At 57.8% G+C, this 25881-nt stretch overlaps 1 protein-coding gene across 1 annotated transcript; it reads right to left on the bottom strand.

Moving 5' to 3' along the window:
• Window positions 1-3268: 3268 nt before the first annotated feature.
• TERT (telomerase reverse transcriptase) lies at window positions 3269-23972 on the bottom strand. The gene is made up of 16 exons (XM_045848055.1): window positions 23719-23972; window positions 22320-23601; window positions 18586-18781; window positions 17065-17245; window positions 16030-16209; window positions 15103-15261; window positions 13993-14088; window positions 13322-13407; window positions 12951-13064; window positions 12594-12665; window positions 10675-10863; window positions 8635-8761; window positions 7962-8023; window positions 5684-5808; window positions 4790-4927; window positions 3269-4269 (listed from the first exon to the last, which is right to left on the bottom strand). The coding sequence occupies exons 1-16, from the start codon at window positions 23935-23937 to the stop codon at window positions 4166-4168; spliced, it is 3330 nt and encodes a 1109-aa protein (XP_045704011.1). The 5' UTR covers window positions 23938-23972; the 3' UTR covers window positions 3269-4165.
• Between the last annotated feature and the right edge of the window lie 1909 nt (window positions 23973-25881).

Here is a 25881-nt window from a genome sequence, read left to right on the forward strand (position 1 = left end):
GGCAGAGGGGGCTCTAAGGCAGCCACATCCACAGCCTGTGCAGCGGGGTCTCGCAGCACACAAGTTGTGGGAATCGTAGGGCTGACCTCCAGTGAGAAGTGAACAGGCCCTGGGCCCACAGCAGCTCCTGCACCTAGAGCCCCTGGGTCATGGCGGGGTCTGTCGTGACTACGTAGGTGAAGGGGAACCACGTAGGCAGCAGGAGCACAGGCTTTTCTCAGGCGAGGTGGGCAGCCTCATGTGGGGAATTGCCATAGGAGACCCATGGGCACCCCAAGACTCCAAAACAGAAACGGGCCCTCAAGGGAGCAGTTAGCCTGGCCAGGGAGCTGGGCGCTGGCTGGTTTCTCCTGAGGTTGTATCAGAAACACTGCCTTCCATTCTTTTAAAACTCTCAGAGGAGCTCTGGCTGGTGTGACTCAGTGGATTGAGTGCCGGCCTGCAAACTGAAAACTTTCTCAAAGGCTAGGATGTGTGTCAAGAAGGCACTGAAAGGCTGATTATCATTCAGGTTCCTACTGTCTCAGAGGAGTGGCATAACTCATTCCCTCCCAGTTTCTCCCAGTCACTCCTCGGTGCCATCCATGCACCCAGCCCTCCTGCAGACCTCAGCCAGGGCCTGCCTGTTTCAGAGCCCTCCATACAGGGGCTCTTCCCTAGCTCCTCCAGTGCTCACTCCTCCACCTGCCCACCCTCCCTCTGCCCCCCTCCACCAGCGCTGAGCCAGGGGGCAGGTCTAAGGTGCCGAGCCCTGACACAGCAGCTTGCTCTGACTTGCCACCCTGAGACCGCTCTGTCCTTGGCTACATGCTGCTGGGAACAGACTCCGTGAAGACCTAGCACGGGCCTTCCTAAGCAACTTTTAAACCAGAGTCTCTAGTTGGGCCAATGCTGTCCAGGGTACTGAAAATCCCCAGACAACAAGTATTACAGCAGGTCATACACAACCCATGCCTGGCCTGCTGAGCCCACAGCTGCCTAGACCCAGGCAAACAGGGCATGTGTCACTGCTACCTAAGAGCAGCTGGGTGTTCAGGTGGACTGAATTCAAGAATACCCCAAAGTGTGTGTTAAGCCCCACAGTTGGGCGAGTCCTGCCCTTTGCCCCCATGCTGCCACTGGCCCCTTCCTCTTGCAAAGCCAGCAACGGCCAGTGAGTCTCACATGGCATTGCTCTGACATATGGTCTCCTCAGCCTTGCAGGGACCCTGCGATCACACTGGTCCTCCTGGGTAATTCACAATCATCTCCCTTTCAGTCAGCTGATGAGTTATCTCATTTCACTCGCAGGTTTTGGGATTAGGGTGTAACTTTGGGGGACACTATTCTGCTTCTTACATCACCTGGGGGTTCTGAGCCCACCCAGGTTTGGGAGCCCTTTACTCCACAGCGCCCCTTACAGCGAGGTGTGAGCCCGTACGCAGGCAAGAGAGGGGCAGGATCCTGGGACTGGGGGCATAACCGCTCAGCACTCCGAGGCACCCAGAGGCACCCTCTACTTTCCTCTGGATTCCTGGCCGCTCCGTTTGCACCTGGACTGTACCTGCTCCACACATAGCGGTGGGATGCAGGGGCAGGTGGGCTCCTGCTTCTGCAGTTCAGACCTAGCAAAGACCAAATAGCTACATTTTTTTCCTTCACTTAAATTTTTTTTTAATCATTTTCACATTTCACCCTGAGCTCTCGGCAGACTGCACAGTGGTTGTGAAAAAGAGATGAATCAGAAGTTCTTAGTGAGTGAAGCCTGACCATAGCACATGCGTTTCTTCAAGGGTTTAACACTCGCATAAAGATGCTCGTGGCCCTGAGTAAAGCTGCCCCCAAACACATTTCCTAGAGAACAGGATTCTGGAGCTTCAAGGGAGCAATGACTGACCTCCTGGGCCCAGTCTGCTATGGAAATGCCAGAAACACACAGGGTGCCATGAGCCCGTGGCGGTCAGGGCGGGTCAGCTCGGGCGCCTGCAGGGGGCTCCTGGTCATGTCCTGTCCTACCTGCCCTGGGTGGCAGGTCGGTTCTCCCCCATTTACAAGAGTGGTGGCGCCGCAGGGAGACACTCAGGGTGGGGCTCATCACTCACTGCTCATCTCGCCTACACATTTATGATGCACTTGGACTTGGGCCTGCCATAAACAGCCCTGTCACTTGAGCACTCTCCGCAGCAACAGTAAACAAGGCAATGTCCATAAACCCCAAGGGCGCATGCACTCAGCCCCCTCCAAGGTACACTCAGTGGCACCTGTCACGTTTTGTGGCCCTATCAGGAACATCTGGAAGGAAGCTTCTGAACTGCTCACCACTCCACCCCAGGGGACAGGGCAGAGCGCCAACTTCCTCGGTGGGGACAATTACTTCCGATGACACGTCCTTTGAGCTGCCTCCTCTTACACTTTGTGCAATCCTTCCAGCTCTCCGTTTGATGTTGGTCCAGTGCCCTGCAAGGCCCACCAGTGCACAGCAGGCCCCCCGGGGTGGACCAGAGGAGCGTGCTGTGGGTCCCCACTGGAGAGGTCATTCTCACAGACGTGAGGACATAATTCCGGCTCCTTGCCTGATGACACCTAGAGCTCCGTGGATAAGCCTTTCTCTCACTGGGGCTCCCACAGACACTGGAGGCTGGGGTGGACCCAGAAGGTGGGGTCTGAGCAGGGGCTTGACAAGGGGTGGTGTGGAGGCTCTGGTGAAGCTACTGAGAGAATAGCCCTTCCTCCCCATCAGCTAGGCCCCAGACTGCATACTCCCATATAAGCCCCTCCATGACTCCCAGCCACTTCTCCTGGGTGGTCCCACCTATGTCCCCCATAACCTCACCCTCCACACCCCTCCAAACTCCTGACATTGACTGCGGACTGACAGAGCTGCTATCTGCTCCCCAGGCTACTGTGTAGGAGAGACCCAAGTCCAGCCCCCAAACCTCCAGGTCCCCCCAGCAATGGTTCTGTGGGGGCCCCTCACCCTGCCAGCCAGCAGCATCAGGAACTTGCTAAACTCCCAGGCTCTATCCTGGACCTCCTAAACTGGAAACTTGGGGCCACAGCACCCCATGTATGTGTGGCTAAAGCCCCAGGGAACCCAGAACTCAGCTTGTGACCTGCTGCCTCATGAGCTCCAGGTCACCCGAGCTGAGCAGGTGTAGTCAGCTGTAGGCACGGGTAGGTGCTGGGCTACGGCCTTCCTGCCCACCATCCTGCTTCACCTGCCCCACAGGAGCGCCCCTTCCCATCCGCCTCCCTCCTCCCTCCTTCCCATCACATCCCCACCCCAGGAAACCCCCTCCAGCCCCACGAAACCAAAGACCTATACACATCAACACTCAATGCTCATGTTTTTATAATCATGTGTAACAGTACTTGTGTAGTATGCATTTTAATACAAACTTAAGATAAATATTTAAAAACTAAGGAAACAATAAACAAAGGCTCTTCTCTCTGAAGCTCTCGCCCTGTCACTGGGGTGATGGGGTAGGAGCAGGAGGCGGTGCAGGAGGGGCTGTGAGGGTGGACTGCTGAGTGGGGGAAAGCAGGGGACTCTGGAAGTGGGTGTGGCAGCTGGGTGAATGGCGCTGGACACTTGGTTCCAGGAGGCCTGGGCAGGGTGTGGGGACAGGGGGGTCAGAAGCGTGGGTGTGGCTGGTAGGGACAGGTCTCAAACAGCTGACCAGGCCCTTTGCTCTAGGGCAAGCTGAGCAAGGCATGGACTTTGGATGCAGCTGGGGTATCAGACAGGTAGGTGCCGCTCCATTGGGTGTGGACAGCTGGATTTAGGACTCTATGCAGATCAGCAGGAAGGAATCCACATACACACCCACCACTTGTAGGCCATCACTCCAGACCAGGGCGTCCCCACAGCAGGAAGGGTGACAAAGGTCCCTGTCTTTTAGACCTCTAGATGCCAATGACCCAGCCTGTTTCCCCTACCTGCCTCCTCCTGACAGCAGGCAACTGAAGGATGAACCTGTCACTAGGAACTGGCAGCAGGGGGCGGGGGTAGAGGCAGGGCAGGCTCTGCTTCCCTGAGGACCTGGGGCAGACCCCTCCAGGAAGCAGCAGAGCAAGCAGCACGTCTCAGGGTCTCAGGGCACAGGGGCCAGACCCTTTGGGTGGATCCAGCTGGGATGGGGCTCGAGGACCTGGCACCCACTCTGGGCTCAAGAAGGGCTGGCTATCAGTCCAAGATGGCCTCGAAGTCTGTGGTCAGGGCTGGATCAGCTGCGGCCTGCAGCGTGGCCAGCGTCGCCCTTGGAAGCTGCCGGCACAGCTGCGCTTGGGCTGCAAGGAGATGCCCGAGATCAGACTTCCTCCCAGAAGAAACCTGAGAACGTGCTTCAGGTTAGCTTTGTGGGCCCGCTGAGGGGCCGGGAAGAGATGGCTGTGTGCCGAGCCCCTACCGTGTGCTGGCCAGGCTCCAGGCATGGGGCACACACCCTTGTGGCCGAGGAACAGACGGGGCCAGTGAGGATGTCAGAGCACAGTGAGAGGGCGGGGCGTGCAGCCAGGATGCAGGCCAGGGGTGGGAGAGGGAGGAGGGAGGGCTGATAGCTCCTTCAGGAACTGTCAGCCTTGGAGGTGAGGAGTGCAGAGGTGGAGAGACTGAGTGGGCCGGCCAGGACCCCAGGCAAGGGAGCCATGACCCTCGAGTCACCTGCGCCCCACCACCTGGGGACTCCTGTCCCCACCGCTCCTGTGACTCAGACACGGAGGGACCAACGATCGTTCACTCAAGGACAAGGACAGTCCCTGCACCTGCACCAGGGGTGCCTTGGCGCTGGACACACTTGTCCAAGCTTACCAGCCTGGAGTGCTCCCAGAAGACACTTGTAGGTGGCACTGTGATGAGACAGCTTCAGCAGGAAGGCGTGCAGGCACAGCCACCTAGTGGCTTCCAAAGGAAATGGGCCGGCAGCACCCTTGGTCCCCAAGGACATCCCTGGGGGACAACACAGGAAGAGGCTGAGGCTCCCATTGGCCCCTCCCCAGCGCTTGGGCTCCATCCAGTCCAGACACCTGGGGTCCCCGTCAGGCTGAGTGCTGGAGCAGGGGCTCCACGGGCAGGGCACCAACAGGTGACTTCATTTCAGGTGCACCCCAACCTAAGCATCACAGAATTCTGACAACTGAAATGCTTCTGACTTCTCCAAAGAAGCTTCCTCAAAAGAGAACTAACAGTAAGCAAAGGTTGTTCCCCTCAGGACCACCAGGCATGGCCTGATTCAAACTGATTGTGACTGTGCATGACCAGGTTGTAGGGGGCGGAGACAGGATGAGGGCTCGCATGGGTGTCCCTCACTTCCCTCCCTCCGAGACAGGCAGGGGGCCTGGGCCCAGCCTCCCTCCTTCCTGACTACCGGCCTGGATCTGTACAACCACCCCCGAGCACCCTGGAGAGGAGGCCCCGCCTGGGAGAAGGCCCCTCAGCCAGTCCCCAAATGTCCCATCACGTTCCAGTCATGAAGGATGTCCGCCCACATGGCAAGGGGTGGGTGAGATGAGGTAAGCGTGCGGTCGGCAGGTTAGACTGTGGGGAGAAGTGGCAGGAGCCCGACTCCCTGTCTCCCATCTCCAGTTCTCTAGCGCCTCCAATACACTAGCGCCTCTGGTACACTAGCACTGGGCACTCCGGGGGCTGAGCATCCAGTGTCTGCCAGCACCACAGGCTCCCTGGCCCTGGTTCACCTGCACGTACCTGTGTTCTTGGCTTTCAGAAGGGCATAGCAGCGGGACGCAGTGTCAGAGATGATGCGGAGGAAGAACGAAGGGTTCTTCTGAACGTGCTGATTAAACGGGAGCTGGAGCACACAGGCGTGAAACCTGAGGGCAGATCAGGCTTGTCAGAGGGCAGTCCCTGGCTGAACGTGTGCATGGGCGGCACGTGTGTCTACAGGCACAGGTGTGCACATGTGCATGTGCACTCAGCCCGTATGTGTACATGTGTACAAGTACCCCCCTGTGCACGTGACCACATGGCAAGCCCTCTCGCCAAGTGCCCTGTGCTCCTGATCTTGCTGACGACTTAAGCCCCTTCTCAAAGAAACGTGCATGTGTCCATCCAGCCAGTCGGCAGGTAGAGGCATCTTTCTCGCTTATGGGAGTGGGGAGACAGACCTAGAAACAGGGTCGAGGCCACGCTACTGGCCTGGAAGGGTACGTACCATGCTCTGGGAGGACCCTCTACCAAGGGAGGGACGCTGCTTAATGCAGAGTGGGGGAGGCCTCCACTAGTCGACGCTGCACCTTTCAACAACCCCAGCCTGGAGCCCCCAGTTGTTCAATAAGAGCTGAGCCCAGCAGGTCCCAGTCAGATGGTGCCTGGTGAGCATCCTGGCCTGTGGGCCAGGCAGACCGCCCTGGCCTCACCCACCTCAGCCCTGGCTGCTGTGACCATTATGGTCAGCTTTACGTGTCCTCTCCTGCTGTGGAGGGCATGGGGCTGTCTGACCTTCTACGTGCCTAACCTGCTATATTGGGAAGCAGCTGCCATTCACGCCCGTGGTGGGGAAGCCAGCAGCTGCTGTCACTTTGGAACTACACTGTCCCTGACCGAGGAGCGTGGAGCTGTCCAAGGGTGCCTGCCCTGCACCCAGGGCCCCAAAGACCAAAGGGGTCTATTGCTGGGGACACAAGGGTGCGGCTGGGCTGAAGCCCAGAGCAGAGCCTTTAGCAGGCGCAGTGATGTGGCCTCCAGGGACCTGGGGCTGGTCAGGGGCTGGTCCCCCACTCACTTGGAAGCATCGCCTGACTGCTCCTCACCCCTGAGGGCCCTGAGAAGTGAGCGGGTATCACAGCCACCTTGCTGTTAGCTGGGGATGGCCTGTGGGCATGTTCCCATTGACACTGAGCACATCTGCAAAGGTGTCCGGCAGTTTGCACACGAGAGCATGCATGCACGGAGAGAAGATGCAGGCGAAGGAAGAAGCACCACACAAAAAGCAGCAGGTGGTGACCTGAGCACTGGGGGCCCTGGACGGAGTGTGTGGGCCCCACACCTCCCAGGTGCCAAGGGAACAGCAGAAACGTACACATGACCCTCTGGCCCTCAATGGCTAAAGCACAGGGCATGGGCCCTCTGGGGCTGATGGAGTTTCTTGGTGACATTTAACAGGCATTTCCTCTGACAGCCCCATTCAATTCCTATGAGCCAACTGTGTCTCATAGCATGGGCACAGCCCTGGGTACCACAAACTCAGAGGCTTGAAACAGATGCCCGGCTCCCCAGCACCCAGGGGATGGCTGTGTACCCCTCATCCACCCCATGCTTCCTGAGCTGCCTGGTGGCAGGTCTCCCTGGAAACCACTGAGCAAAGACTGGCATGTGTCTTGAGGCTGGACAGGCAGGTAGCCGGGCTAGTGTCCATCTTCCTGAGGGGTGAGCACAGCCGAACAGCAGGACCATTAACATTTTCCCAGCAAACACTCAGGCACAACCAGTTCTCAGTTCTGCCCCAGTTCTTGGCAGGTTACTGTGGAACCCCTGGGGACAGGGAATGTTCTGTAAGCATGGCAGGGCCTCAGCATGGACTAATGAGTGGGGCAGGAGTGGTGGTTGAGCTGTTTGGGAGCCATATACCAGAGCCCCTTCCTGGGGGGCACTGGAGAGTGTGTGGCCACAAATGGTCACCTGTACCCGCCTGGACCCTCTGCTCTCTGGGATCCTCCTCAGGAAGGCATCTGCCTTCCTCGCATTGTGGCTCATCTCCTACAACCTGGTCCTCGCAGCAGGACGCAGGGATACCTCGGGCCACGCTGGCCTCCTAGCACCACCTGGTGACCGGGGTACAGGACCTCCAACAAAACAGCACCTCCATGGACACACATGAAGAGACAGCCTCCGCTGCTGAAATTGCTTTCTCATAAACCAAAGGCTCCGACATGAAGGCCTGGGGAACCAGGGAGAGGGCGCTGCCCCCAGGCTGCACGTGGCCCTGTGTGCCCCCTCCCTGTGCTGGCGCAGCCAACGAGCCCACCTGTAGGCCTGCAGCAAGAATATCTTGTAAACGTTTGTGCAAACCGTCTGGAGGCTGTTCACCTGGAGCCGCAAGGAAAGGAAATGTTGGAAATACAACTGAAATGTACATTTCTATCTTTTGCTTTATCGCCAGCACAAATGGAGTAAAAAAGAGGACCCTTGTCTCTCCACTGACATCCCACCGCATCCTCACTGGTGGCCCCTCGCTGCCTGGGGTGGAATCAGGACTCTGCTGGGGCCACCTAAGGGAACCAGGCAGGAAGGGATGAGAAGGCCAGTGCTCAGGGTGGCTGTGATGACGTCTTGTGGCCCTGAGGTTCTGAAGCCCGAGCCCGCCAAGGCCTTGGACCCCTGTACCCTATGAAGAGGAGCCACAGGGTAGAGGAAGATAAGCCCGAGGAAGCTACGGGAAGGGGCCCTCGATACACATGGGCAGCACACTTGCATGTGCCTATGTACACTCCCACATGTACACACACAGGCTTGTATGCAAACACAAACCCATATGCATGCACAGCTATGCATTTACACACATAAGCATGCTCAGCTGCACACCCACGTGCTTATGTACACGTCTGCACACGTACACAGCAGGACCTACAAACCAACTCCCACAGGTAGACTGAGCAGCAGACTTTCTGAGCTCTGAAGTCTGCTGGCCGCGTGCTCACCTGCAGATCCAGAAACAGACTGTGGCATTTCAGCCTCAACACTGCAAAGAGCTTCCGACGCATGCTCCTCCCGGCCTTGAAGCCCTGGCTGAAGGTGAGACTTGCTCTGATCGAGGTCTGGGCATAACTGCAACACAAAGGACGTGTCCCATGACACGTGTGGCCACCTCCCACTGTCAAACATGGCCTGTACCCCTGCCCAGAAGGGGACGCCCACCTGGCATCCTCTTGGCCCCACCCAACTCGGTCATTTCATGGAAACAGGGGGACAGAGGATGGACAGGGCCCTGCGCACGGCCACTGGCACCTGGGGCACTCCTGCCATGTGTCCCCCTCCATGTAACTCTGCAAAGATGGACAGAGGTGGCATATGCCCACACCCTGGATGCCTTATCTTGAAATGTATTTATTTTCCCTTTATTAAATATTCTTTGAAAACAATTTTAATGGCAGCATAAGGTTTCTTCTGGGTGTCATGTAGTATCGCAGCCACTTCCTTAGGCTGTCCCATTGCTGTGGCAACAAGCCATGCCACCCCGAGCATTAAAAATGGTCAAAATCTTTGATGCTGTTTCTGATGTTTTTCTTAAGATAGATCTCTAGAGCTGAAATTACTGGAAGAATGTTTTAACACTTTAAGAACTTGGATACAAAGTTACTGCTTCCCAGAACAGTGGTTCTTGTCTGCCCACCCTAAGAAACACACAAACATGCCCACAACCAGCCCCAGTGCTTGGCGGACTGCAGGGGAGCTGCTGCGGGGGTGGTGGGGAAGACCAGGGCCTCGGTGCCATTTGGCAGAATTGGGCCCAGAGGGTGAGGGACCTCAGGAAGTCCAACCAGAGTTCCCTGGATGAGGAGAAATCAAACAGACAAAGCTGAGGGGTGGGGGCAGGGCAGGGTGCAGGACAGGAAGCTGAGGACAGGAAGCACATGGGCCCGTTCCGTGAGGCCGCAGACAGGTGACTGACCATCTGGATCGAGCACAGAAAGTCACTGCATTTGCCTCTTCCCTTTCTAAGCAATTCCCAAAGAGCTTCTTGGCAATAGGAGCAAGCGCCAGAGCGCTCCAGCAGAAGAGCTGGCATTCCCAACACAAGGAAGGGGAACGCCCGCTTCCACCAGTTTCCCAACCTGTACCTTTTATTCCTAAAAGGGCAGATTCCTGTATCTGTGTTCGCCTGAGGCAGTTCGCATCTGTGCTGGGCCTCAGGCTGGGCTGCGTGTGAGCTCTCAGGTTTGGGAGAGACAGGCTGTTAGGGCCGAACTGTGTCCCCCACAGTCACACGTTAAAGCCCTCTCTCTGTGTGACTGTGTGGGGGACTGGGCTTTTAAGAAGGTAACTGAGCTAAATGAGGGCATTACAGTGGGCCCCAGTCCAAGGTGAACAGTGTCTTTCTCAGGAGAGAGAGACACCAGAGACACTTGAATGCAGAAGGACAGCCACGTGAGGACACGGGGAAGACGGTGGTCTACACGTCAAGGAGAGGTCTCGGGACAGACCAGCCCTGTCCAGATCTGCACCTCAGACTTCTGGCCCCCAGGACTGGGAGAGAACCTCTGTGGTTTAAGCCATCCTATCTGAGGTATTTTTTATGGTGGCCTGAGCTAACCATACAGGGACCCACAGTATCGCGTCCAGAGCAGGCCCTGCATGCCACAGCCCTGCGTCCATGGCAAATCAAAGGTGGCCGTGAACTCATGATGTCCAGTCTGGGCATTGATGGGCAGTGAAGTATGTGCCCTCACTGTGAAAAGACCATGTCCAGCAGGACCTGAAATCTTGGGGTTCAGATCTATACCACTTCCCTACATGCCGGGGTCCCTGAGCCAGCCATACAATTTTCTTTTACCTGAAACACCCCAGATAGCTGCTTACCTGGCGAGTCCCCTCAACCCTACAGAAGGACACACTCTGGCCCCGTCTTGAGGGGGACAAGGCACCTCAGCCTCTGACCTTTTGGGACCACAGCCATCTGTTGCACACAGAAGCAGCATCGGGACCGGACCAGCCCGGTACACCTGGCCAGGCGCACTTACCTGGAGTAGTCGCAGAACACCTCCAGGGTCCGTGTGTCCAGCAGCAAGCCACACCAGGGGAACAGGCAGTGGGCCGGCAGCTGCAGGGGGACTGTGTCGCCTAGGATGTCGTCTTCCACAGGGAAGTTCACTACCGTCTTCCGCAAGTTCGCCATGCAGCCATACTCGGGCACGCCCTTGACCAGGGTCCTAAAGCAGAGGGGCCATATCGGCCACCAGGAGCAGAGGGACGCCACTCAGGATCTCGAAGCACTGGCTCAGTGCATGTAAAACTCTGAGAGGCAGAGGGAGCAAGGGCTGGCACTGAGGGGCAGCCGCACCAACCCTGGTGGCCCACAGGTGCTCCTGAAGGCTCTGGGTAACGGGTGTTAACGATCAGAGAGCAGGGCGGCCACCAGGAAGGGCAGAGGCCGGTAGCAGGGGAGGGGAACATGGGGCTGAATCTTGAAGGCCAAGTGGACTCCGCATGACCCTGTTCGTAGGTAAGACAGGTGAGCAATGGGCTTAGGTTCCTGGCTGAGAACGGAGAAAGGCCAGGTGGGAGGGCATGCAGGGACCATGGATGACATACTTCCTCTCTGCAATGGCCAACTGGGCTCACTCAGAGACCACAGTCCCCAGGTGTGCTGGGGAGTTATGACGAGGCCAGCATCTGCACTCAGCCAGCTTTGAAGGTTACCTTCCATAGTGGGGTGGCACACCCATCAGTGGCAGGACCCGAGAGCAGAACTGGGGTGTCCTGAGAAGGGGCAGTCCTTCGGTGGACAGCAGCCTGAGCTCCTGCCCTTCCTGCTGCAGCCCGTGGATTTCAGACTCACCTTGCTGGCCCCCACCATTGCATGGGCTGACTCCTTGCAATAATTCTATATGCCCCCAGCTGTCCAGCTCCCGGTGGGAAACCAATGTACACACACTCTGAGCCACCTCCCCGCCCAACACCCTCAAAGCAGTGGTGTTCCACAGACATTCCACGAAAAAGGCCCTACTCTGTCTGTACCATCCCTTCTCACAGCCACTGGCCACGTGTGGCCACTGATGTCTTTGAATTTGGCCAGTGCCCAAGGGCCTGGATCTGTCATGTGACTTAACTGTGACAAATTGACATTTGCACATTATCCTGTGGGGGGCTAGTGTGTGGCAGGGGGGCCCGGCACATGCCCAGCAGGGTTTTATGCAGCACACCCTCCGACCCCCAAGGATTCCCGGGACAGACAGAGGTACGGGACACCATTAGAGGGGTTCTCCAAAGACAGCCCTGTGCCCCAAGCAAACTGGCCCTCAGGCACTGGCACTTCTGGGAGTTTGGCCTTGTCACTCTCCTTCCTTGGAAAATCACACTGCGAATCAAGCCCCAGATTCCCAGGGTCCGAGAAGGCACGGCACTCTGTGGGCCGTCCCTCCTAAGGCAAAGACCCTGTCTGCCAGACGTTAAGTTTGAACAAAATGAACTTTAACACCAATGCCCCAAGTGATCCCGTGCATTTAGCAAGCCCCGCTTCTCCATTTTCTCTTCCAATGCCCACCACAGAGGAGAGTGACTCCATGTTAGGAGCTGCAGACAGGCAGGCAGGGCTGGCTCCTGCTCCCCCACTTCACGGGCACAGCCCCCAGAGAAGGTGTCACTGCTGCCTGCACTGTCCAGCATACTGCATGTGCATAACTTCCAAGGAGCCTCCAAGGACTCAGCCTAGCCCAGACACCTGACCCACATCTGCTCCCTCCCTCTGGGGACACCTGTGTCCTGGTGCCAGGCTCCTGCTCTGCTGCAGGTTCTCAGAACAGCACGGCTGTGCCACGTGCCCTCAGCAGAGATGCTGGGACATGGGGCATGAGATGAAAATTAATTCTTAGGTGAGCAAGGTGGGCTGCATGAGGCCACAGAAGCACCTGTTGAGGCACACGTATGTGCAGGCCCTTACCTGAGAAAGGCTTTCGCTTGTGACAGGTGAGGGGTGACCAGCAGGAAGTCATCCACCAAACGCAGGAGCACCCTGACAGGGGAAGATGCCCGAGAAAGGGCGTTAGATACAGGAGTTCATATGCATGAGAACAAGTAACCCATGGGACTCAGCAGTCAGGCCCGCACAGCCACCTGGCTGGGTCCCCTGGAAATGCCGCACTCCCCTGTGCACTGCGAACCACTCACAGCCCACATACAAGGCCAGCTCACTATCCCTGGGGAAACCTCCCATGATGGACAGGCAGCCCCATGTCTGCACCAGAGCATGAGAAGGGGCAAAGGTGATCAAGGGGACGAATGACCAGGACCCTGTTACCCGTCCTGCTGCAGCCCGGGGAACACCCTGCTCTCCATGTCTCCGTAGCACAAGCTGCACAGCAGGGTGGACAGGATGGAGCCCTGGGGGATCCCCTGACACTGGACGTAAAACCTGGGGGAAGACATGAGCGGAAGGGTGGAGCACGTGTTCAGATGTGTGTGCAGACCCCACACACACACACGCACGCACACAGTGCTCAGACCACATACACATGTGCACACCCACCATGAACACAGAGCCCACGCCACCCTGCCTGGGGAGGGAGGTGACTCTAGATCTGCCACACCCGCCCACGAAGCCCTGCCACAGACTGTCCAGATGGGGCAGGACCCCTTTTCACCAAGTGGCAGTAGGCAGCCCTGACTCACTTGCCCCCAATCCTTATGACATGGTTGTGCACCAGGTGCAGGAAGAAGTCGAACAGGCTGCTGCTGGCCTCGTTCAGAGAGCAGCTCTGGAAAAGTAAGTGGGAGATGTGTGTGAGCGAGCAGACACGCAAGCAGATGCGCGGGGGCAGAAGGGGTGGCGGTAGCAGACGAGTGGGGATGGCGTGGGTCATCTGTGGCTCTGGCTGGCTCAGACCCACGGCCACTGGCCCAGACGGCTTGTGCCACTCACTGTTATGCGGCACGTGGTAGGGCTCTGGTGGCCGAAAGAAAGACATCCGGAGGTCTCAGAGCCATACTTGGCGGATCAGCTCGACCCTAAAACTGGTTCTGCACAAAGCCACAAACTCAGCAACAGCCTCTGCTCACACACAAGAAAAACATGCTTCCCACCCGATGGGTCAATTCCAGGTAGGTCTATGGGTCGAATCCAATGTGTCTCCCTAAAGGAAGGGACATGTCTTCTTTTGGCCTCAAGATCAAAACTGAAGGAGAAGATGCCTCTAGCAAACCTTAACAAAGCAGCTGGACAGCAGCAGAGAATTCAGCGAGAGGGCTGCAGGCAGAACAAGCCTCTGCTGGAGGAGAAGGGTGGCTTCAGCGCACCCACGGCCCTGCCCCCAGCAGCGTGCCGGGCGCCTGCCCACACCGACCTGCTCAATGACCACGGCGTCCCTCAGCGAGCTCGTCTTCTGCAGTTGCTGCACGAACTGTTTCATGTAAGGCTGGAGGTCCTTGAAGGTGGACACCTGGCATCAAAGACAGCCGTGTGTGAGGTGCTGTGCACACCCTCAGGAAGTTCAGGCTACACCTGAGTGCTGACGCCTGCAAGTGTGCGAGCATGAGCACATCTGGCCCTCCTGTGCCGTGCCACTTTGGTGTCCTGTGCTGTCCCCCAGGAGCCCAGGCCCAGCCTGTGGCCGTGCAGTGGGACCCAGCGCTTCATGGCCATTCTGGCACAGCCGCTTAGGAACATTCCTCTGGTGATGTCTGAGACTAAACGAAGCATGCTTGTGACCTGGCAACTGCACCCCAAACCCACCAAATGACACCTGACAGTGATACTCATAGTGCCAGCTGCTTCTCGGACTCGCTGGGGAGCAACGGAAACCAAGGGGGAAGGGTGTTCAGTCTGAGTCGCATTCACGGAATTTGAGATAGGTTAGCAAGTCCGCACGACGGAGGTCAGAGCAGCAGGCACCTGGGGCAAAGGGGGAGCCTCAGGGTGGGGGTGACTCTCTATGCCTGGACACGGGTGGCAGCACCATCTGTCCACAGATGCACAATTTCACTGTGCTGTACACTTGGGATATGCAGTCTACACTCATCTGACTTGCACAGGGTTTTTCAGGGGTGCCTTTCCCAAAAATTTTTTGGGGAACTCCTGCACCCTTTTGCCTTCCTATGGCATAGCTGTGAGGGGCTGGGTGCCCTCACTCTCCAACAGGCTCCTAACAACTACACATGACAGGCCTGGCTCTGGGGGGGCGGCCATGGGGACCCAAAGAAACACATGCGTGGCTCCATTGCCACCCCCTCACACAAACCCAGGGGTCCTGTGAAGGGACAGCAGGCAGGAGAGGCTTGGCGAGAGGACTGAATGTGACATGAACCAGAGCATGAGGAGGACAAGGACAGAGGCGCCTCTCAGCACTGGGAGCACAGGAAGTGCCACTCAGCACCCTGGGGGATGGCCAGACTGCAGGGGCGACACATCCACGTCACGGACACACCTCCTCAGGGCACACACCCGTGGGTCTTACGTGTCTTTTGAAGGACTTCCGGATGTGCCCATGGGTGGTTCTCTGGACCGTGGCATACTGGCGGAGGCAGTACGTGTGTTCTTGGGGCTTGATCACGTTGGCGATCACCTCCACCAGCCTGTTCTGAGGAAGGGCGTCGTAGGCACCCATCACATCCACCTACATGGATGGAGGTGTGTTCACAGGCTGCTCACACACCTACCTTGGCTGCCCGCATCCTGGGTCCCACCTGCACTGTCCTGCCAAGTTGAGGCCGCAGGCTGTCCTTAGAAAATCCGGGGGTGATCAGACATGGTGGTGCCAGGAAGCCCCCGAACACCCTTCCCAGACCCCGCCCCCCGCTTCCGCCATACACACTTGCCCCGCCGTGGGGCTCTTGCTGAGATCCCCTCATATCCCCCAGACTCTGAGCACTGCAGGGTGGCTCTAGGTCCCTCTCTCCACCCCCCCAGACTGGGACACTCCGGAGGGCCCACATTTCTGAGTGCAGGCCGATGAGGAGTAGGTCCCTGGCGGATGGCCAGGGTACTAGGGCCCCTGGCTTTGTGGACTGAGCCAGGCGTATTCTTTCTCAGGGAGATCCCCCACACCCCAAGCAGGTGGCAGTGTCACATCCTCCCCAAGGGCAGGGGCCCCCGTGGAGTTGGGATGAGGAGCAGCCGAGTCCACGCCAGCAGGGAAGACTCAGAGCTTCTGCCCCTGGGAGCCAGGTGCTCCCAAACGGAGATGAGGTCGCCTGCCCTCCCCGCTCCCGAAAGTCTGCAGCTCCACCACAGGCGCCTCACCCTGGCGGGCCTCACCCTGGCGGACACGGGCCCTGAGGAGGGGGCCACGCCCAATGCTCTGGCCGGAGCCCAAAGTATGGAGCCTCCCGGTGGGTGAGCCTGAGGGTGCTGAGTGAGCTCACTGGGGGTGAGGGGCGCCCACCTTGACGAAGTACAGCTGGGGCGCTGGGTCCTGGGCCCGTATGCGCAGCACAAAGGGACGCCAGGCCCTATAGATGTCATCCATGCCCAGCAGTGAGGCACCCAGGAGGCCAGGGCGCTGCGCCCGCTCGTAGTTGAGCACGCTGAACAGTGTCTTGACTTTCGAGGACAGATGCTGCACCTGCAGGGCCAGTCAGGATGGCAGCATCATCACAGGATGCCCCTCGCCAAGGGAACCTGGGGCCCCACCGCCCCCATCCCACCTATGGGGCCCGGGGACACAGGGAAGCTCTGCTTCAGCACCCCTACCCCCCAGCTTCCTTCAGATGATGGAAGGGCAAAATGATCGATTCACCCATGCCCACCACAAGGCCCTGGGGCATCATCCCCAGAGACCCAGCCTGCAGTCCAGAAGCGCAGTACGGAATGCTGCTGAGTAGCTACTGCCCGCAGGACCGTGCCTCCCACCTGGCCCCACCCTACCACGGATGGAAAGGTGTGCTTCCTCCTGGGGACTCGCCCACACAGATGGGGAATTCGTCTTCACTCACAGACCAAACCAGATTAGGTGACAAACCTAATCCACATAGACAGCTTCTCTTTCTTTTTGGGGGATACCGTTAAGGGCACAATCACTCCCAAATGCTCCAGGGAGGCACTCGGAGGGGATCGGAGCTGCTGGTGATGCAGACACAGCACAGGAGGAAGGGGGTGCTAACCACAGGGTGGGGTCCTACAGGAGGGTCTGGGAACCCGGAGGGGAGGCTGACTGGCCTAGTTCTTTCTGTCCCTGCATCTTGGGAGCACGCATCCCTGGCACTACGGCAGGACCAGAGGCACCATGTCGGTCCCTCATGCCACGGGTCCATCTCATGAGAACCTTGTGGGTGCTCGGAGCCTGTTCAGCAGCTTCTAGGGCCGGCCTTCCTGTGAGCTCCTCCTCCTCCGGACCCAACAGCATGCTGGACTGTCTGCCCGAACACCAAGCCTGGGGTTTAAATGCAGTTGGTTTAAAAAACGAGACAAAGGCAGTCACCTTCTTGTCCCTGCGGAACGCTCTGGCCCCCACAATGTAGTCCATGTTCACAATTGGCCGCAGGCCGCTGGGCTTGGGGAGGAAGCGGAGCCTGGACATCAGCAGAGCGGGTCTGGCGTCCTGAAGTCGCTTGACCTCGGCTGCTGACAGTTCGCGCAGCTGCACCCTATCGAAGTGCTGTCTGAAACAGAGAACCTCCTGGGACATTGCTCGGCGGCCATAGGAGAGCCCAGGTGGGTCGACTTGTGGAGGTGCCCGTGCCTATGGGGCTGCCCCAACACTCTGACCAGACGCTGCTGGAGCGCCCTCTGTGGCAGGGGCCCAGGACACTGGTTCCCTCTGGTACTGAGCCCAGGGTACTGCAGGCTGGGACTGGACGGAACCACTGGGGGAAGGACCGCACATTCTGCCACATGGAAGGTGCAGGGGAGTTACTTCATGCAACCCCACAAGGGTCAGAAGTATCTCCCTGGGCACCTCCCCGCTCCCTGCCGGTCTTTTCCCAGAGACCACCCACAGGAAGGGTCTGAGGCTGAGAATGCTCCCTGGGCTGTGGCTCCAGCAGTGGAGGAAGGTTGGCGAGTGCAGCCCATCACGAGACTTGAACACCCAACAGGCAGGGCGATGGTCTCCCCACAGTGAGGGTCTAAATGACCACTTTGGATCACAGGTCATGGATTTTTAAAATTATTAAACAGGACACACTGCGCCTCAACTCAGACCCATGACAACAGCTTCCAGACCCTCTCTCAGGCGCCAGAGGACTGGGACTGAGCCCCTGGTTCAGGAGTCACTGCCTCCCTTCGGAGATGTGTGGCTCAGGGTAGGGTTTGACCCACCCTGATGCCAAATGTGCATGAAGCATGGGAGCCCTGAGCTGGCCACTTCAGCGTCCTTCCTAAGCCCTCTGAGGACACAAGGCACCTTGGCCAGGCCCACCCACAGACAGAAGGAGGGCTTGGGTGTCGGGCCGTCATGCTCCCAGCCCTGACGGACCCCCACCCAGCTTACGTCTGCCACTGTCCCGCATCATGTACCCAAAAGAGCTGCTGAGTAGCTCTTCCACTCTGGAGGCAAATCCACTCAGAGGCAGGCCAATCTCCTGGAAGTTTCCGCCTCAGGGTCCTGCCTCATAGCAAGACCTCTCCGTCCCCAGAATCTTCCCACAGTGAGTTGTTAAAAAGGTGGGCTTCATTACCTTGTGACACAAGTCCCAATCATTCTGTGCAAATTAAAATAGAATCTGACCACACACCCCTTACAGGGGTAAGTGGCTTTCTTGCATGATGGTTCCCAGTTTCGAGAACCTAGCGATCACCCCAGCTCAAGCCCCCAATGCCACAGGTAAGGAAAAAGGAACTCTGGGAGTCCCTGCCAGCACGGAAACCCCAGGGGCCAGACAGCCCCTGGAGTAGCTGGGTGAGAGGCCCGGGGTGGGGGAAGGGGACATGGGAACCCAGAGCAGGAAACAGCACTGAGTCTGCAGATGGGAAAAACAGGTCGCGCCACGCTCTGTGATACCTGATCCCAATACTTTGCAATTGGCTCCAGACACTCTTCCGGAAGAAGAAGAGCTGGTTCTTCTGAAATGTGGTCTCCGTGACATAAAAAAAGGACTTCAGCAGCTCAACCACGTATGTGCCCATCAACCAGCACAGAAACTTGGCCAAGACTGCTTCTCTCAGATGGTGTTCTGCGGCCGGGACACAGCGACCCCCTGGAACGAGAGGCACGGGCTCAGCCCGCCTGGGTGGCCCGTCACGGCAGCCACGGGCGGCCTGAGACGGTGAGCCTGGGCCAGACGTGCGGCAGGCGCGCCCCACCCGCTGGATCCCACAGGCTTGGGCGGAGGACGAATGCGGAGCACCTTAGCAGTGGCGTGTCTACTCACTGACTGTGTGGAAGTGGCGACACTGGGGACATGCTGGGCCTCAATGAAACGCACTGTTAAATTGGTTTTACTTTTGCCTTTCACTTTTTTTTTTACGTGGCTACGAGGACATTTTAAATTATGCACATGGCACACGTTCCGTTTCTGCTGGGCAGTGATGATGAGGAGTGCCACCATGTGTCCTGGTGAACGAGCAGAACGGAGGACGCAGGGACACGGTGTCGGGCGTCCTCACTGCGCAGCAAGATCCAGAAACGCCCGGGGTTCTTCGGGCTGGGCAGCCCGGTGAGTGGGGGCAGTCCCATGTCAGCTCAGGGATGCCACATGCTGCGGGACGCTGAACGCGCCCCAAGACTGCCGTCCTCCTCTGCGTGCATTTTATCCTGTGAAACGCCACGGGAAGGGAGCCGTGGGTGTCACCGGGCTGCCACCAGAGCCACGGCACCAACGGAAATATGTAAAGGAGAGAAAAGGGACCCAGAGGCAGGCCTGGGACAGCGGACAGGTTGGGGAACAACGGAGAGAGGGTAAAGCTAAACACAGATTAACTGTGGAGAACAGTAGCGGTGTCTGATTTGAAACCTAACCAGGGGATCAGCGTGCAGGTCGGGGTAGTGGCCAGATTAAAACAAGCCAAGGCCCTTGTGTTGCTCAGGAGAAGGGAAACCGCTAAGGACAGAGAACAGGGAATATAAGAAAAATGAAAACAAATCCGATTCTCCAGGAAAGTGGCAAAGTGTCACACTGGATCAAAAATAAACTTAAAATGTCAGTGATATGCTATTAAAAAGTTACATCTAAACCATGAAAATATGAAAAGGCTGAACATAAAAATCAAAAGATGACAAATGGCACGAGAGGCAAACACTGACCAGAAGGAAGCCGGCGCAGCCGTTCTCAAACCTGTGAGAACAGGCTTTAAAGCAGTAAGAAGCAGTGGCCCTCACACCCGCACACACCTAGTAGCACCACGAACACGCTGTCAGAACGGGAGGAGCGGGACGCAGCGCCCCGTGAGACACACAAGCCCGCTCGGCACTCGGAAGGACCCACGTGATTCTCACAGTGTGTAACAAGTCTGATACAGTATACACCCACGTGATTCTTGTAGCGTGTAATGAGTGTGATACAGTACACACCCACGTGATTCTCATAGAGTGTAACAAGTCTGATACAGTACACACAGCCACCACCCGGGTGCCCAGGACACCAGGGGCACTGGTGAAGACTGTCCCTGATCCAGATCACAAAGCCAGTCCCCAACAGCTGGGGACACTCAGACCACTACAACCTGAGCTGGAAATCAGTAACATAAAGACAACTTAAAATAATCATTGATTTGGGAAATCTAAAATACATGTCTAAATAACTCACTGATCAAAGAAATGACAGAAGAAACTACAGAACACTTCAACACAGTTGATATGCAAACGTGGGCAGCCCATCAGAACAAGGTGCAGCGGAGCAGGACCACCGGAAGCGCACAGCCGGACACCCACCTGAGAGGTCAGAGGCGGACAGGACACGCCCGAGAGCAGAGGGCACAACCACCAGGGGAACTGGCGGAGTTCAGAACAAAGCCCCAGGGAAAGCTCCACCTGGGCTCCACCCTGAAGGTAAAGGACTTGGCAGGAGGGACACACTCGGAGGGCAGTTCAGGAAAAGTGATCCTGTGGTGGGATGTGAGTCCAAGGCGGGGCACGACCTAAGCCAGCAGCAGTGTGTGCCCAGGTTAGGGGACGGGTTGCCACCAGCCCACAGACAGACAGCCCAGGGAAGGGCAGCGAGTATGTAAGCAAGGAGCCGCGGCAGCTCCTGCGCCTCCATCAGGAATCTGTCTGGAGATGTCTCTGTAGCAGATGTGGTCAGCCCGGCAGTCTGGCCTCTGGGGCTGGTGACCAGGTTGCCAATGGGAGTCAGTAGGCAGTGTGGCAGGTGGGACAATGGTCAAGGCTGGCTAGACAGAAGGGGCGTCCCAGCAGGAGAGGGTAGAAGAGGTGACCACAGACAGCTGTGATCAGAAGAGGTGACTCAGAGGCAAGGCTGTCCAGTGCATCAATTATTCAGCTAGGGGGCAACTGGCGTGGCCCAGCCACAGAAAGAAGCTAACGCCCAGGGAGTGAGCGAGGACACCCTGGAGGCCCCAGTAGCCTGGGGAAACACCATCTTGGGGTTGGGCCTCGTTGGAAATTGGGGAACAGCCACAGAAGTCAAACTCGCACAAGGCAAGCTGGAGCCCCGAGTAAAATGAGTTGTGTGACAGCTAACTTAACTGAGCCTGGCTCGTTGCAGGGTTGCCTGCCTTGCCCACGTGGTCTGTGGGTGCGTGAGTCACCCAGTATAAAGAGCTCTAGAGGTCTGCTGGGCAGCCCTGCTTACGCTCAGCAATGTTGTCCTATTCATGCAAATAGCGGGTAAGGTAGATTTCATGGTATGTTTTCCACAGTTGAAATGAAATAAAACAAAAAACAAGTTGCTGGAAGGTCACCTTGCTGTCCAATCACCTGACCCTGGGTTCACTTGGGAGACTGAGAAGGCGTGCCCCATTGTCTGACACTGTTGCAATCGGGATCTTTGGGGATGGGGATGGGCGTTTTTAAGGCCCCCACCCCAGGAGGCTGCACCATGCATCTGGGTGGGCAAGTCTGGCTGCAACATAGGGCTCTGAACCATTTTTCTTCTAAAAGTACTAAATGTTGTAGGAGTTGGGGGAGATCAAGAGCAAAACTTGGGTCTGTTCTCACTGCGGCCCCTCCACCACGGGAGCAGGGAGGGTGGCTGGTCCTGCGCACTCCTGGTGCTGGTGTGCAGAAGAGGAGCCTGGGGGCGGGACTGGAGGAACCTCACCATCAAGCCCAGAAAACCAAAGGGCCTAGAGGGAGGGACACCGCAGGCCAGCTTGGCAGAAGACGCCCTGCAAGCCCCCACAGCATCCCTCCGCTTCCCTGGCCCAGGGGAGCGTCCTGCTGCCCCCTCTGCTCCCTGGTGACCCTCTCCTTCCTAGAGATGGGGCTGGGGTCCTTGGGCAAGAGACAGTCTTTTGCCTCATTCAGCTGTGCTGCCCTGGCACAGCAGCTACACGATTAAACCTTAAGTTTAGATCTGTATGTTGCATCTGGGAAGCTGGAGTCTTATCGCTCATCCCCCAGCAAAGTGGGTTCCAGTCCCAACCTCTGTTTCTATCAGAGGGGCACTATTTCATGGTGATAACCATGGGCATCAAAAAAGGGATTTTGAACAACGTTCGGGAACACCCATGAGAGCTTCCAGATGCTTCCATCCTGTTGCCACAGCCCTGCTCCACGTGACCCATCTGCTCACTGCCCAGCCTGGGCCTGCGGGGCCGTGACACCCACTTGCTCACCTGGGCTTCTGCACAGCCAGGTGCAGTCCTGCACTTTCATCTTCCAGGTCAGCTCCTGATGTGAGAGCTTGGCGTACTTCCCCAGAAAGATGAACTTCTTCACATTCTTCAAGAAGCGGCACTCATTGCGCCTGGAACCCCAGAGCCTGGGTGGCACCAGCCGGCGAAGACAGGCCCGCAGGAGCTCGTACACGTGCCCCGGGCTGCTGTGCTGGTGAAGCAGCTGGCCCAGGCGCTGCGGGCCAGCGTCCTGCGGGGCGCAGATGCCCACCCCCCCACACCCCTTGTCGCTGGCCCCCACTGCCTCCGCGGTGGCCGCGTCCGGCAGTGGGCAGTGCTTCCTCAGTAGCGTGCCATAGGGACACCGCGCATGGTTCCTAAGCAGATCCCGGAACAGAGGCCTCATCCGCCAGTAACGCGCAGGCAGGCGGCGCGTCCTGCGCAAAGCTCCAGGCTGCAGGGCCTTCAAGTCCAGAAAGATGGTTTCCACGAGTCTACGGGCCCCGGTCAGACTGGGCTGCAGGGAGTTGAGCAGGAAGGAGGAGCGCAGCCGTTCCTTGCTACCAGAGCGGTAGAGAAACTGCTTGGTCTCAGCGACCACTCCAGGACTGGAAGAGGACTGGGGACTTGACGGCAGAGAAGATGGGCAGCTGGCCTCGCGTTCACGGCCCAGCAGTGGTAAGGGACGCTGGGTCCTGAGCGGCTCGCCCTTTCCAGATGCGGCTTCCACAGCAGCTCTGGTATGTGTCACTGAGTGGAAGTCTCTGGTACTCGGCCCCCAGACTAGCTCTGGGATCGGGTCGCGCCTGGGCCTCTTGGCCTGTGGTGGGCTTTCCCCCACGTGGCTCCTCCGCCGCCGCCTGGAGCGGCAGCCCGGGAATACACCGGCCTCCCTGCTGCCGCCATTCCAAGCCTGGAGCATGGGTCCGAGGCCCATCAGGCTCCCATATTTGTGTCTTGTGGTGCAGAGGTCGTAGAGTGGTGGCCCGCAAACCTGGTAGGCGCAGCTCGGGGCCACCAGCAAGTAGAGCGCGCAGCGTCCCAGCAGGTAGGTGAGCACGTCATCACCCACGCGGCGCAGCAGCAGCCCCCACGCACCACTGCCTCGCAGCGTCTCGGTCACTGTATTGGGCAGGTAGCTGCACACATTGGTCGTGAAGACCATAGGGGGACCGCTGTGGGCCCCGTCCAGCAGCGCAAAGCCGAAGGCCAGCACGTTCCTCGCACCGCGCTCGCAGAGTCTCTGCACGACCCTGGCCACCAGCTCCTTCAGGCAAGACACCTGCAGGGGAAAGGTTACAAGTTGCTGAGAGCCCAAGCGCAGCGGTATCTGGCCTTGTTCCGAACTATGGCCCTCATTCCATCCAACAGGCCCGACCGGGGTCCCCGGGACGCTCACCTGGCGGAAGTCCGGGGTGGCGGGGGACGGCTGCGCGTCCCAGGGCACACACACCAGGCACTGGGCCACCAGCGCGCGAAAGGCCGTTGGGTCCCCACGCTGCATGAGGCGCAGACCCTCAGGACCCAGGCGCCGCACAAAGGTGTCCAGAGGCACCACCTCGCGGTAGCAGCTACGCAGCAGAGCGCGCACGGCGCGGCACCGGGGTGCACGCGGCATCACAGGGGATGGGCTGGGCTCCTACGTTGACCGGATGCTACCACGCGCACAGAGAAGAGGGGTCCTAGGGGAGGGCGGTCTATGAGAAGGAAGGGGCGGGGCCTGCGGGAAGGAGGGGCGGGACCTGGCCAGGTCGAAGGGGCGGGGTCAGGGCGGGGTCGCGGGCGATAGGTGCTTGCGCTTTTACCTTCCCTCCCTCCCAGGGTGGGGAGTCTGGGCGTTGGCATCACGTGCCAAAGAGCAGCGGTATCCCAACCGCGCAGCTGCACCTAGCAGCCTCCCCACTCATACCGCGGAGCCCCACAGGGAGGGTTGGAGCGAAGAGACTCTGGGAGTACAGTACCTCCAAGGGGCTCTGGTGCACTATGTACCTCCTGGGGAAAGGGTCCTTCTGGTTTGTCATTTTCTCACGTGAGACCTGACTCTGGCACAGAGGGCTGCGCTGGGGTCCAGTAGAGGGGTTTGGAAGGAGCAGGACGATACATAATGTACAAAGGAGAGAATGGACCCCATCGCTCCTGTCAGGCAGGCCTGGGAAGCATCGAAGGCACAGGTGCATCCTCAGTGGGCACCCAGGGGTACTCCTGGAGCTTTCTTCCACTTGGGCAGTGGGAAGCGGTCAGTGGGCAGCAACAGTACTCACATGCTGATTTGGTCTCCTTGACCCCAAACTGGGTCATAGTTTCTGTTTGGTTTCTTAGGTTTTTCTAGGCCCGACCATAAACCAAAAAACCTAAAATCAATTCCCTATTAATCATGCACCTGGTGGGTCTGCTAGGAAGGGGAAGAAAATGGAGCCACCGTTTTCCTGCGTGGCACAATCTGTGGGCTCCTCACACCGGCCTGGTCCCTCAGTGTCTGAGCTCTGAGACCTCTGTGCCCTCCAAGCCAGAGGGCAGAAGGTGAGCCTGGATAAGCCGGGGGACCAGCCTACAGCCTCGTGGCCCCAGAAAGAACCAGGAGTCCTGCCTTCCCGCCCAGTGACAGAGACCCTCCCCAACCTCTCACCCCTCCCCAGAGACAGGAGGATAGTTTTGACAAGGGCTGGCGGGTTGTACGAACCACACAGCTCAGAGTCACCCTAATGAGACCTCACCCCAGCCCGGACACTGCGGGATGTTCACATTTGCGTCACTAAGATGTGGGGAAGCTTCCAGGTCTGGGGAGGCTTGTGGAGGTGACAGATCTGAGTTTGGCAAACACTGAGTGGCTGAACAAATGTTAACCTTTCACAGCCATGAGAAATTTGATCAGGAAATTGCTTTTATTCATAGCCTCAGCATTTAAATAAGCCTCTGCTCTGCTCTCTCGCCCTTGACACACAGAAGGTGTTTCCCATTTACCATGCCCCCAGGGTATCTGCTGCTTGGTAATCCCGGGGATGAAGGATCGCTGTTCTGAAGGTCCTGGGAGTGAGCACTTGCTCCTTTGTGTGGCTAGAGAATCTGGGGCTGCTTCAGGAAATTTGTTCTTTTCCAGTAATGAAGTTACTCTGGTAGAAACATAATAAAAAAAAAAAAAGAAAGAAACAGGGGCAGAAAATGACAGGCGTGTGACTAATACCATGTGCATGCTGATGAAACCTCCCAGCTCGAATGGAATTACTCACAGCCAGTCGTCCAGGGACGCAGCTTAGTTTGTTTTGTCTCTGAGGTATGTGATGGTCTTAAATCATTGCCTCGTAAGACATGATAAATGCTCCAAGAAAAAAAGTGGCTCTGTTGACTTAACATACAATAGAACCACAGAACCCCATTCCAGGTCTTCTGGGCGGGTTTGGATGGGCTTCACCTTACACTTGGAAGTTTCTGGACAGAGCAGATGCTGTGCCAGGGATTCTGCCCAAAGGATGCTGATGCACCATTCATTCGCCCACTGGAGGATGATGAGTAAGAGACCGACGTCAGGAGATCCGCAGCCATGTACACAGTAACGGGGCACTGG

This window comes from Phyllostomus hastatus, unplaced genomic scaffold, assembly GCF_019186645.2.
Source record: "Phyllostomus hastatus isolate PE091 unplaced genomic scaffold, TTU_PhHast_1.1 phas_contig_58, whole genome shotgun sequence".
Classification (NCBI taxonomy): Eukaryota; Metazoa; Chordata; class Mammalia; order Chiroptera; family Phyllostomidae; genus Phyllostomus; species Phyllostomus hastatus.

Coding starts and splice junctions, on each gene's coding strand:
- TERT (XM_045848055.1), bottom strand. CDS start 23,937: ATGCCGCGTGCACCCCGGTGCCGCGCCGTGCGCGCTCTGCTGCGTAGC. Junction 13,408..13,992: donor ACGCCGTGGTCATTGAGCAG/GTCGGTGTGGGC, acceptor TTACTTTTCCAG/AGCTGCTCTCTGAACGAGGC. Junction 8,762..10,674: donor GTGTTCTGCGACTACTCCAG/GTAAGTGCGCCT, acceptor TTTGTGTTGCAG/TTATGCCCAGACCTCGATCA.